Source organism: Urocampus carinirostris, chromosome 19 (genome assembly GCF_059441175.1).
Source record: "Urocampus carinirostris isolate Australia breed hairy pipefish chromosome 19, RoL_Ucar_1.0, whole genome shotgun sequence".
Lineage (NCBI taxonomy): Eukaryota > Metazoa > Chordata > Actinopteri > Syngnathiformes > Syngnathidae > Urocampus > Urocampus carinirostris.
The window spans coordinates 17615509-17629322 of NC_142367.1; the positions used below are offsets into that span (position 1 = coordinate 17615509).

Here is a 13814-nt window from a genome sequence, read left to right on the forward strand (position 1 = left end):
TGTACTTAAGAATGTTTGGGTGTCCATATTTAAACACCGAAACAAAAATGACAAAAATATTTGGGTCAAATACTGATTTTTTGTGAATAAAGAGTCGCCAGGATGGCTGTTGATCTTACACTGCCATGTTTTTGGCTGTGTTCGGGTGTGTTTAAGTTCCAATTTTTTTCAGGGTTAATATGAATTTGCGGGGCAGCACGGCGGCGCAGTGGTTAGCGCTTGTGCGGTACAGTTCATGTCATGGGAACCTGTCGTGGGTTCAAATCCAGCTCCAGACTTCCTGTGCGGAGTTTGTATGATCTCCCCGTGCTTGCGTGGGTTTCCTCCGGGCACTCCGGTTTCCTCCCACGTTCCAAAAACACGCATTTTAGGTGAATTGGCCGGTCCAAATTGTCCCTAGGTGTGAATGAGCGAATGAGTAGTCTGTCCCTGTGTGCCCTGCGATTGGCTGGCAATCAGTTAAGGGTGTCCCCTGCCCACTGCCCGGAGATGGCTGGGATGGGCTCCAGCCCTCCCGCGACCCTAATGAGGATAAGCGGTACGGCTGATGAGATGAATATGAATTCCCCAAAAGGGGCCCCTCATCTCACTCAGCCCTGTGTTCCATTATGATCGGGTATGTTCGAGTTCTGTTTTTTTCGTTTGAATATTGAAGTAAAAAATGCTCAAATTTTTTAGTTGAAAACAGATTTGTGCGAACACAGTCACCAAAATGGCCATTTATTTCACTCGGCTACTAGTTCAGCAATGTTTGGCTATGTTCAAGTTCCGGTTTTTTTTTGAGCTCCGAACCAAAAATACCCAATGTCTTTGGTCCAATACCTATTCGTTCAAGTATTAAGGTATCACTGGAATGTCTTTCCAGGCTTAAAAAACACAAACACATTTATGCCATTTTGATGTCCATATCAATCATTGGGAGAGAACGACAGAAATCAACAGGCTTTGAGAATGACTCTGTATCCTCAGGGCCCTTGCCGACATCCTGAGGCAACAGGGGCCCATCCCTATTTCACAGTACGACTGCGAGAACTTTGCGGCCATGAACGGCTCGTCCAAAGACAACACACCGGTCAGAACCTCCTCCAAGAACCACTACACACCGGTCCACGCCTCCAAGTCCAACCACGGTAGGATTTCCCCTTTCCATTACATCAAGAAGCTACAATGAATCTGGCCCCTGATCAAACTTTGTGGGGCCCTGTATAAAAAGTTTAGATTTTAAGAAAAAAAAGACGAGACATAAATCATTCATAATCAAGGAATTTCAGAAATGGTCGGAATGTTAGGAATGCTAAGAATGTATAGTCAGGTCAAGTCATGTTTATTTGTATAGCCCTTAATCACAAAGAGTCTCAAAGGGCTGCACAGACCACAGATTATTGCAAACCACAGACTATTTTTCAACATCCCCAGATCTAAAACCTACATGAGGGCAAGGAAAAACTCAAAAAACCCAGGATGAGTCAAGTCATATTTATTTGTGACACCCTTAATCACAAAAAGTCTCAAAGAGCTGCACAGACCACAAATTATTGCAAACCACAGACTATTATGACACCATCACATGATCTAAAGCCTACATGAGGGCAAATGATAGACAGATATTGTCAACATAAAATATAGGTTATTCATATGCTATAGAATAGAAGTGTGTTTTAAGCTTCGATTTAAACATTTCCACTGAGGTTGCAGATCGGATCTCAGGGGGAAGAGCATTCCACAGCACCCGGGCCCAAATGGAGAACACTCTATATCACTGGTGTCAAACAGGCGGCCCGCGGGCCAGATCAGGCCCGCTAAGGGATTGAATCCGGCCCACGAGACAACACTCAGAGAAGCGAAAGAGAAAAACAAGCTGCAGGTTGAAATATGTCAACTTGATCGATATCTCTCTCTCTCTCTTGCTCTCTCTTGCTCTTTTCCACCCCTTTTCTCTCACTCTGTCTCTTTCACTCTGTCTCTTTTTCTCTTTCTTTGTTGCTCTTTGTCTCTTTCTCTCTCTGTCTTTTTAACTTCTTTTGCTCTAATTTCCTTTTCTCTCTTTTCTCTTTCTCTCTCCCTACCCTTTGCGCTTTCTTTTCTCTTTTCTCTCCTTTTGTCTTTCTATTTCTCTGTGGATTTCTAGCTTCCGCTCTCATTCTTTCCCCCTCTCTCACGACTTATCTTTTTATCTCTTTTGTTTCTCACACTCTCTCCCTCTCTCTCTTTTTCTTTCCTTGTCCCGCCCTCTCTCATTTTCCCTCCCTCTTTCTCTTATTTTTTTTATCTCTCTTTCGCTTTAATCTACTTGTCTGGCCAGAATGACCCCCGACAGAATGTTTGTTCTATCGTGTGGCCCCGGAGTTCAAATGAGTTTGACACCCCTGTTCTATATAATGTATATTAATCTTAAATTGTATTCTTCTTTTGGGAGTTTATGACAATCAGAGGGTTATAAACAACAAAAACTGTTAGGTTTATGACCCTTTTTGACAAAATCTGAATTGTTACTCTTTTTGATTTAGGACACACGAGTCTAAAATAGAGATCCATACATTGGTTTGTTTAATGGTCATTTTTCTGACAGTAGATGTTTGCGGATCACGCAATTTTAGGTTGTAATTTCCTTTTTCACCACTAGATGGAAGAGAAAGCTTAGTTTTTACAGTAGTTCCCTACCATCACCTAATTATCAGGACAAAAAAGTTTAAACCACTCAACGATTGAATTTTAGGACCACATTTTTCATTTTTTTCCCACTTTGTAAAATGTAGTGAACCGTAATTTCAAAAGTGACAACACATTCTAGTTATTAACCAGTCCTTTCAAATAATTGAGAATCGGCAACCACAATTTATCATGCAACCTAAACAAAAAGAATCATAATGCTACCAACTGAAACCTATTTTTTTTTTTTTTTTTTTTTTAGGTTTTTAGGAATTTTGGATTTTCTGTTATTTTATTTTTCTTGTTATTTTTTTCTAACATATTTTTCAAAACTATAGTTTCTGCCACTAAATGTCCTCTGTGGCTCAGGCACATTTTAAGTTTGTTGTTTCACTACTCACCACTAGATGTCAGACAAAGATGTTTTTCTCTCATTCTTAATCCCTTTAAAGTATTTTTGAGCTGCCCCTACTCAGGGCAAATTCACTTTTCAGTATGCAGGTCTATGACTATATTGTTTATTTAAAATACAAAAACAAATACATTCAAGTACTTTTTGGGGGAACTAAATTGCATTGCAATATCTCTGTATTATTTGTGATTGCAACATCCTTTGCTGTCTGGTAATCCTGAAAGGGGGATGCCACACATGTGGTCCCTTCTCAAGGTTTCTTCATTTTCCTCATGTTGAGGTTTTCCTTGCCCTCATGTTGGTTCCAGATCAGGGGATGGTGTCATAATAGTCTGAAAAAATAGTCTGTGTAATAACCTGTGAAGCCCTTTGAGACTCTTTGTGATTAAGGGCTATACAAATAAAAATGACTTGACTTTTTTGGTGGAGTTATTCATTTTTCCCAGCAGCCTTTGGGTTGTTTTCATTGTCACATAGCTCAACCTTCCAGCTATGTCACGTTAACATCTCATAATCTTCACATACGAGAAAGAAGTTGTGAGCCGCTGCTGATAATTGCAGTTTGGCGAGGTAACGCGGCCGTTCCGTGTCTGGCGACCTCACAGGAACGCCGAGGGGGAAGCAGCCGCTAACGTGTGATTTTGTTGGAGAGGGCGTAAAGTCGCAGGTAAAACAGGGGAGAATTTTCAAGCAGTGGTGACAAAAATGGTTGAGAGTTTAGCACAAAATGTGATTTTAGGGTAGCCACAGGAAGGTCAGGCCAGTCTTTATGTTTTTTAGGTTTTTGTGGGGCAATTTTGTGAATAGTTTTCTTATTTGTATTGTTTTTATTTATAGAAAATGGAGAGATATTTGAAAAAATTGGGGGAGGGGACATTTGGACATAATACTTTGTTTTGAGGAATGCATTTCATTTTTTGTTGCTTCTTATGTGGGGCGAGTTATGAATCAATGACTTAATTGAGGGTGACACAGTGGATGGGTGGTTAGCACAAAGTCCCACGGTGCAGAGGTTCAGGGTTTAAGTCCAGCTACCGCAACCTCCCCGTGTGGAGTTTGCATGCTCTTCCCATGCCTGCGTGGGTTTTCTCCGGGCGCACCATTTTCCTCCCACGTTCTAAAAACATGCATAATTGGCCAGTCTAAATTGTCCCTAAGTTTGAATAAGTTGTCTGTCTCTGTGTGCCCTGCGATTGGCTGGCAAGCAGTTGGGTGTCCCCTGCCCACTGCCTGAAGATAGCTGGGATGGGCTCCATCACTCCCGTGACCCAACTGAGAATAAGCGGTGCCGATAATGAATGGATGGTTGGACTTCATCGAGGAGCAAATTTAATTTTTGGTAGTTTTGTAAATAAAAAAACTTTATTCAAGAAGAAAATTACATACCTAACCAAAACCCTCTAATCCAGGGGTCCACAACAAGCCAGATATGTCTCTTTTTATGAGAACATCTGGCTCGGAATTGAAACAAAAAACATCGTAATCATCTCTGTGACTATCCAATTTTAGTAAACGCGAAGCCGAAGCAACATAGTGATCCAAAAGTATTGCCCAAAATATGTAGGGCAAAGATTCAACTCCCGGTGTTACACTAACATACCCTGTTTTGGCTGCACCTGTATAAGGAATATTTTATATGGTAGCTCAAACAATCTATGGTCACTGTTGGAACACTTTATAATGAAAACTCACAGAACCAACTGTAAACCCCCTAAAAAACAGCCAAGAACAACCAAGAGGAATTTGATTGGGTGAACGGCAGGGGTAAGGTGGATCTTCACACATGTAACACACTCCCCTAAATACATCCTTATACTTCTTGTTACAGTATTTTGTGACATTTCTACAAAATAACTTTGCTCCCACCTTGTTTTGAAACTATTTTTTTATGATAAAAATGACCTCAACAATCTTCATTAACTGGAGAAGAGAGACATTTTAAGTGGTTAGTATTTGTTGATAGCCCTGGCATTATTTATCAAGTTATGATCGTGACACAGTAAAATCCAATGTGCTGGAAAAAATGGCTTTTGTCTGGTGTTTTTGTTGAATTTTGGCTTAAAATATATAATGTGGCGCTCAAAAAAATAAAAACATTTTGCTTTCATGGCTCTGAGTCAAAAAGGGTCCTGACCGCAGCCCTTACCCCAACACTACCCCTTACAACAGTAGAGGTTTTAGTCTTAATGCCCACAATGGTAAAACAAAACCTTGTCATTTTCTATGAATTATAGCACGTAAGAAAATCAAAGCCTATGTAACAAAGTATGCAAATGAGGAGTTCCACAAGGCTCTATCCACCGTCCACTTGCTCACATCCCAGAACTCTTTCCATCCCGAAGCCCATGCTGACTTATTACACACGAAAGCTTCCATTTTTTTTCTTTTACGTCAGAGTGTAAACATGGCGCGCCCTGCAGCCACAACAAGTACTAGACCTTGAAAATGAGCAGCAGATACCCTAACAGGACTTTTGCCTTCAGTCAAAATAAACAATAATCGCTCCTCTGAGTAATGCAATTTGGCCGGCAGCTCCCTGAACTGAAGTTGATTTATTAAGCGCAGTCCACAGGCAATGATTTACCTCTTCAGCCCCTCTACCCTTGTTCTTTTCGATTTCTTTTCCTTTCAATGCAAACAGATGAAATGTATAGGCTGCCGGCACTTGAGGTGAAGTACTCTCATTTTACTAAGAACAAGTCTTGATTTTTCATTGTACCCTGCATGCATATATGGCACCAACTGCTGGATGTGGCAACGTGGGGTCAGAAATACTTTTTTTTTATTAAAAGATGGCCTTAAAATATGAAAATAACAAAAATATCAAAAACGAAAATTGTATTTGTGTGGAAAAAAACCCCATAATATTTTCCAGTATTTGTGCCATTCCCACTACCAAATAGTTGGTATGTTTTTGTTTTATTTAGGAAATACTTGAATACAAATACCTAAAGTCAGACAAATCTAATATGAAGTTCGCGTGTTGTACTTCCAAGAGTTTAATTAGTAATATAAAGTATATACATAAAGTTAACTGAAAATACAAAACTGTAATACGTTATCTATCGCGTTTGAAGGGGACCAGCCCCCCCGGCTATGAGTAAAAAGCCACAGAGTAGCCTGGGGATAATGGATCGTGGCCAAGACAGTGCAGTTTAAGACAGAAAGAGAAAGCATGCTTCAGCAGCCCAAAGTGAACAAAAAAGAAAGCAATCTGCCAGCGCTGCTCCCAGCAATAGTTGGCCAGGGATATTGGACCGTGGCCATTATTGTGCATTTTATTTTGGGTGGTCTGAAATGGCATGCCTCTCGACAAAAACTTTCAGCTCATACCTGCTGGACGCTTATGGGATTAGGGATAATGGATTGCAGCCGCATGCGGTTCACTATTTGGTGGACAGATTGATAAAAAAAAGAGCCGCTGGACCTGACAAACACATGCTTTGTCATCCACTGCTCACAGCAATGTGCGATTGGGGATAATGGGTCGCAGATTATTTTTCAGCCCATAATGGCGAAGTACGAAGCGCGAAATAACGAGGGATTACACTACACACAGTATTTCATTGAGTTCAGTGTTCATAAAGTAGTCATACAGCTCGTTGAAAATAAACCACAAGTATTTTCCAGTATTTGTGCCATTCTCATTTTAAAGGTCAGTATTTTGGAGACAATCAAGGATGGCGATAATAGCTTTACACCTTTGTTTGTTTGTTTTTTCTCCCCCCCCCTGCTGCGATGACCTTTAAGGCGACTCGAGTTTGTTGTTTTCTGTTGGGTGGAAGAAATAAAAAATAAATCATCTGCACTTTTCCCCAACTTTCAAAGTCATCCGGCTCCATTATCCCTCACGCCCGTTTAATTGCCGCTCTGTTTGTTGACCGATGCAGCCCTCATTAAACGATGACTGAGGATCCCAAACGAGGTTAATGCCAGTCGGTGCCCGGCCACCGTTTACATCCCGATAAACAAAAAAATGCTCCACTCGATCGGTCCGGGTCGGCATGAGCTGGATTCATTTGAATATTTTACAGCTTTTAATGGATCTGCCCTTGAGTTGCTAAGAAGCCGGCCCCTTGGCCCCCTTTGCAAAGTTTATGACAGTCGTGCCGAGAGAGACAAAACAAGAGGCGTGGGAGGGGGGCACTCACCCTTCTCACTCTCAGTTAATTATCATAACGCGCTCTTCAACACCCACCCTGGAATTAATAGCGTGTGCGGGTTCACCACTGACTCCCACTTGTCAATAGCGTCGGCGCTCGTTTTGTCTGATATCATTATTGGGTTTCGGAAAAAAGGTTCCACGTCAGCCTTGGTTTTTGTCCTCACAAACTACACCGCGGGGTAGTCGAACAGGCGGCCCTGGGATTGAATCCGGCCGGCGGGACGACACTCAGAGAAGCGCAAGAGAAAAACAAGCTGCAGGTTGAAATATGTCAACTTGATGTTGCCAAAGCCAGGTGCCTCTCACAAAGACACTGTACCTCTCTCTCTCTCTTTCTCTTTCTCTCTGTCTCCTTCACTCTCTTTTCCACCCCTTTTCTCCCACTGTCTCTTTTACTCTTTTCCACCCCTTTTCTCCCACTCTCTGTCTCTATCACTTTCTTTTCCACCCCTTACCTCCCACTCTCTGTCTCCTTCGCTCTCTTTTCCACCCCTATTCTCCCACTCTCTCTCTCTCACTCTCTTTTCCACCCCTTTTCTCCCACTCTCTGTCTCTTTCACTCTTTTCCACCCCTTTTCTCCCACTCTGTCTCTTTCACTCTCTTTTCCACCCCTTTTCTCCCACCCTCTGTCTCTATCACTCTCTTTTCCACCCCTTGCCTCCCACTCTCTGTCTCTTTCACTGTCTTTTCCACCCCTTTTCTCCCACTTTCTGTCTCTTTCACTCTCTTTTCCACCCCTTTTCTCCCACTCGCTGTCTCTTTCACTCTCTTTCCACCCCTTTTCTCCCTCTTGCTGTCTCTTTCACTCTCTTTTCCACCCCTTTTCTCCCACACTCTGTCTCTTTTGCTCTCTTTATCTCTTCCTTTGTTGCTCTCTCTCTCTCTCTCTCTCCCTCTCTCCCTCCCTCTCTCTATCTCTCTCTCTCCCACCCCTTTTTTCCCACTCTCTGTCTCTTTCACTCTCTGTGTCTCTCTTTTTCTCTTCCTTTGTTGATCTTTGTCTCTTTCTCTCTCTGTGCCTTTTATAACTTCTTTTGCTCCAACTTCTTTTTCCCTTTTCTCTATTCTTCTCTTTCTCTCTTCCTACCCTTTGCGCTTTCTTTTCTCTCCTTGTGTCTTTGGATTTCTTTCTTCCTCTCCCTTTCTTTCCCCCTCTCTCACGACTTCTCTGTTTATCTCTTTTCTTTCTCGCTCTCTCTTTGTCCCGCCCTCTCTCCGTTTCCCTCCCTCTTTCTCTTATTTCTTTATCTGTTTTTCTTTCTCTTTAATCTACTAGTCCGGCCCCCGACAGAATGTTTGTTCTATCGTGTGCCACCCCCCCGTCCAAACAGTATATTATAACTTTACGTCAGTCCCCACAAATATATTGGAAAACAACTACACTCAAAGGGAAAGTGTGTATTATTCGACCACTAGGTGTCACTGTTTTGTGTTTAGTGCAACCAAAAACAAGTGCTACAAAATACAAACTACAGAGACTGATTGTTACTAAACCACGACATTTTTCTTCATGTTTTTTGTCTAACCTTTTGTGAGACTATGTTTTTGGGCCCCGTAGCAGCAAAATGGCCGACAATTATGTTAGCTCCCTGTAGGTTGGCTCTCATTATGGAATATATGAAAAATGTTCAACCTATGAGTATTTTAGAAATGCCCATTTATTTGATAGATCATTAGAAAAACAACTAAGTTTTATTGAAACCACTAGGAGGCACTAAATACAGTCCCTTTCATTTGCTGAGCAAATTGAAAGGGCCTCCGAGCTAGAAATGATCGTTGGGCTAGAACTGGTCCTTGGGTTTCAAATTACGGTCTTGAAAAAGGGTTTTGGTTTCCAATTAAGATTCCATTTGGAAATATAGGTCTAAAATAAGGTTTGTAAATCAGTAATCCCCACCATGTATTTCCAGGTTTCTGTGTCTGAGCTAGAAACGACCTTGGAATCTGGCGTGCCTCCCCCTGGTCCTTGGGCTAGAAGTGCTCCTTGGATTTTAAACTAAGCTTTTGAAATAAGTGTTGGGTTTCGAATTAGGATTCCAAATTGATGATATAAGTCTTAAGTAGGGTTTTAAAAACAATAGTTCCCATCAAGTATTACCACATTACTGTATTCGAGCCTGACTCGACCTTGAAGTCAGGCCTGCCTCCCCCTGGTCTTTGGGCTGGAACTAGTCATTTGGCCATAAACTTCAGTTTAGGTTTCCAATTAGGATTCCAAATTGATTACATAGGCCCAAAGTAAGGTTTTAAAATCAGTAATCCCCATCGAATAACACCACATTACTGTGTCTGAGCCTTACTCGACCTTGGAGTCATGCCTGCCTCCCCCTGGTCCCCTGCTGCTTGGGCTCGAACTAGTCATTTGGCCATAAAAAATAGTTGGGCTTCAAACTACGGTTTGGGTTTCCAATTAGGATTCCAAATTGATTACCTAGGCCCAAAGTAGGGTTTTAAAATCAGTAATCCTCATCGAATATGACCACAGTACTGTGTCTGAGCCTGACTCGACCTTGGAGTCAGGCCTGCCTCCCCCTGGTCCTCCAGCTGGAACTGGTCGTTTGGCTATAAATGGTACTTGAGATTCAAACAAGACTTTTAAATAAGGGTTTGGGTTTCCAATTAAGATTCCAAACTAGTGATAAAGGTATAAAGTAGGGTTTTAAAAATAATAGTTCCCATTGAGTATTACCAAATCACTGTGTCTGAGCCTGACTCGACTTTGGAGTCAGGCCTTCCACCCCCTGGTCCTTGGGCTGGAACTAGTCATTTGGCCAGAAATGATAGTTGGGTTTCAAACTACAGTTTGGGTTACCAATTTGGTAATGTAGACCCTAAGTAGGGTTTTAAAATTTAGTAATCCCCATTGAGTACGACCACATTACTGTGTCTGAGCTTGAATCGACATTGGAATCAGGCCTGCTTCCCCCTGGTCTTTCATCTGGAACTGGTCGTTTAGTTTGAAAATCAAGTACCTTTTATAGCCAGAGTTTCAAATATGGTTTGGGTTTCCAATTAGGATTCCAAATTGGTGATAAAGGTCCAAAGTAGGGTTTTAAAATTAATAGTTATTATAGAGTATTACCACATTACCGTGTCTGAGCCGGACTCGACTTTGGAGTTAGGTCTGCCTACCCCTGCTACTTGGGCTAGAACTAGTCATTTGGCCATAAATGATAGTTGGGTTTCCAACTACAGTTTGGGTTTCCAATTTGGTAATATAGGCCGAAGTAGGGTTTTAATATCAGTAATCCCCATCGAGCATGACCACATTACTGTGTCTGAGCCTGAATCGACCTTGGATTTAGGCCTGCCTGCCTCCGCCTGGTCCTTGAGCTAGAACTGGTCATTTGGCTATTAACGGTACTTAAGTTTCAAACTACGGTTTTGAAAAAGGGTTTGAGATCATAATGATTCAAAATAAGTGATACCGGTCCAAATTAGGGTTCTAAAATCAGTAATCCCCACCGAGTATTTCCACATCACTGTGTCCGAATTTCAAATCGACCTTGGAGTCAGACCTGCCTCCCCCCGCTGACAAATCGTCAAGGTTCATAAAAAAAAGATCATTACTCCCATTTGCAACCTCTCAAAGGTATTAGAGGGCCTTGGGCGCCCTGTGCAGAATTCAGATGACGTCTTACAATACAAAAAGCACAAAGCGGCCATTTCATGCGCCACATGCGCAATTTTACGCCGTGGTCGGGGTGAAAAATCGTGATTTCCGCTGCAGCAAGGACGCGCAATTCACAGTTCCCAGGACTTTCTTTTATGCCGCAGAAGGGGAAGAGCATGCAGAGCATGACGAAGGGGCCCTTCTGTTCCAAAGGGGGTCTTTTTTATATTTAAGGGCCATCATGTTGAGGGGGTAGGGCCCACTGACATCCAGTCAGGGGGAGGCAGTGCCTCACCTGTCGTCATGTAAATGGACTATAATTATAAATTCCCATCTCATCTCATTAGCCGTACCGCTTACCCTCATTAGGGTCGCGGGGGGGCTGGAGCCCATCCCAGCCATCTCCGGGCAGTGGGCAGGGGACACCCTGAACTGGTTGCCAGCCAATCGCAGGGCACACAAGGACAGACAACTCATTCGCTCATTCACACCTAGGGACAATTTGGACCGGCCAATTCACCTGAAATGCATGTTTTTGGAACGTGGGAAGAAACCGGAGTGCCCGGAGGAAACCCACGCAAGCACGGGGAGAACATACAAACTCCGCACAGGAAGTCTGGAGCTGGATTTGAACCCACGACAGGTTCCCATGACATGAACTGTGCCACACAAGCGCTAACCACTGCGCCGCCATGCTGCCCATAATTATAAATTGAATTGCTAAATTCATTCAGTGTTATAATGCTTTCTCATTTAATTGCACATATTTGATTTCCATTTTAAAAATTGCTGATTTTTCAAATGATATTATGAATATTATTAATTCAGTAGTCTGCACTTGCTTCTTCCTGGTCAGTGAACAAATAGCAAACACGATTTAATTATTATATTATATATATACCACAGCCATATCCCCCTCGTGGGAGGTGGCTAGAGTCATTTCTGACTCTTTTTGGGAGATTGATTCAGAGGAGGGGATTCCCAGCCCCCTCGCTCAACCCAACTGTGGTGTTGGGAGTCATTAGGTGACCAAACCCCCCAATTGCAACCCCTAATGCTGAACGCCAAGCAGGGAGGCAACGGGTACCAATGTTCAGGGTTGGGTAGGGTTACTTTAACTTGATTACTTATTATATATATAACTCCATAAAAATATTTGTGCAACTTATAACAAGAAAGCTATGATGGTGAGATGAAACTTCATGGAGCACTATCATATATATATATATATATATATATATATATATATATACATATACAGAGGATAAGCGGTACAGCTAATGAGATGAGATGAGATATATATACAGGGTTGGGTAGGGTTACTTTAACTGGATTACTTTCAATTACTTTTGGATGACTCCAATTCCAAATATGCTAATAAAAGACAACAGAAACTAAATATGAACAGAATGATGACTCACGACACGTGGTAAGCTTTCTCTCCTGGCTTTGATCTCCGGCAAAACTAACACAAATTGCGACAGAAACAAAATGAAAATAAACCCAAACAGCTTGCCAACATCATTTTTGCCGTTCCATGTATTCCGTTACTCCCCGAGCCTGCACTAAATTAAGTAATTTTATTCATATTTAGTTTCTTTTGTCTTTTTAGCATATTTGGTATTGGAGTAATCCAAAAGTAATTGAAAGTAATCCAGTTAAAGTAACCCTACCCAACCCTGCCAATGTTGAAGTCTTAGGTATGACTCAGCCGAGGCTTGAACCACAAGTCTCAGGGCAGCTCATTTTCCTCTTGCGCTTCTCTCACTGTTGTCTTGCGGGCCAGATTTAAACCACTGGTGGGCCGAATCGGGCCTGCGGGCCACCTGTTTGACACCTGTGGTGTAAGAGTCTTATTGATGCTTTTATTCAAATAGGGCAGAACATAGACTTCGATTTGAAAATCAGGTAGGACAGTAAAACATTTATTTTCTATGCTACAGTTTGTATGTAGTAGCGCCACCTATCGATGATCCACGCAATGACACCCAAGAACGGGTTGCGGGTGTTTGTTTGTGGATTTAATGTCGTGTTGAAGGACTGTTGTGGGTGGTCGGCTCGTGCCAAAGTGTTTTTGCTGATCGGAAAACCCAAAAACTGGCGCACACACCGAAAATTGCCACCTTGACGTGTAGAACATTTCAAAATCAAGATCAACGGCGCAATGAAGAGATGTTGTTGTAATATTGAATGTGTTATAATGGTGTGAGTTTTCAATCAATTAATAACTTCATTGAATTATTCAAAGCACCCTTTGATTACTTATTTACCTCATCTCAATGTATTCTTTCATTTCGTTGTTAGACAGTTTCCACATCTGGGGTGTCGAACTCATTTTAACTCAGGGGCCACACAATAGAACAAACATTCTCTCCGGGGCTAGACTAGTCCATTGAGGAGAAAGAAAAAAAAAAAGAGGGAAAGAAATAAGATAAAGAGAGGGAGCAAAAAGGAGCGAGTGTTGGAAAAGGAAAGAGAGAAAGGGAGAAAGGGAGAAAGAGAAAGGAAGAGAGAAAGAGAAAGGGAGAGAGAAAGGGAGAAAGGGAGAGAGAAAGAGAAAGGAAGAGAGAAAGAGAAAGGGAGAAAGAGAAAGAGTGAAAGAGAGAGATAGAATGAAAAAAGATAAAAAGAGAAATAAAAGAAATAAAGAGAGAGAAAGAAAGAAATCCAGAGAGAAATAGAAAGAGAGAAGGAGAGAAACAAGGAGAGAAAGACAGAAGGGTAGAAAGAGAGAAGGGGAAAGTGAGAGAGAGAGCATGAGAATGAAAAAAGATAAAAAGAGAAATAAAAGAAATAGGGCGAAAGAAAGAAATGCAGAGGGAAATAGAAAGAGGAAAGAGAGAGATAGAATGAAAAAAGATAAAAAGAGAAATAAAAGAAATAAAGAGAGAGAAAGAAAGAAATCCAGAGAGAAATAGAAAGAGAGAAGGAGAGAAACAAGGAGAGAAAGACAGAAGGGTAGAAAGAGAGAAGG

General features: G+C 41.8%; 1 protein-coding gene and 2 long non-coding RNA genes across 9 annotated transcripts in view; 2 read left to right on the top strand and 1 right to left on the bottom strand.

The window, feature by feature from the left end:
• The window catches only part of LOC148347541 (uncharacterized), a 150585-nt gene that overhangs the window by 42818 nt on the left and 93953 nt on the right, over positions 1-13814 (bottom strand). The window lies entirely within an intron of this gene.
• LOC148347542 (uncharacterized) overlaps positions 1-13814 on the top strand; it is a 161256-nt gene that overhangs the window by 35269 nt on the left and 112173 nt on the right. The gene's annotated exons all lie outside the window — the stretch shown is intronic.
• shisa6b (shisa family member 6b) overlaps positions 1-13814 on the top strand; it is a 130707-nt gene that overhangs the window by 4720 nt on the left and 112173 nt on the right. For all 7 annotated transcript variants that reach the window (XM_088324123.1, XM_088324126.1, XM_088324124.1 and 4 more), the window contains exon 2: positions 970-1130. In XM_088324123.1, coding sequence (XP_088180249.1) covers positions 970-1130 — 161 coding nt within the window. The remainder of the gene's footprint in view (positions 1-969; positions 1131-13814) is intronic.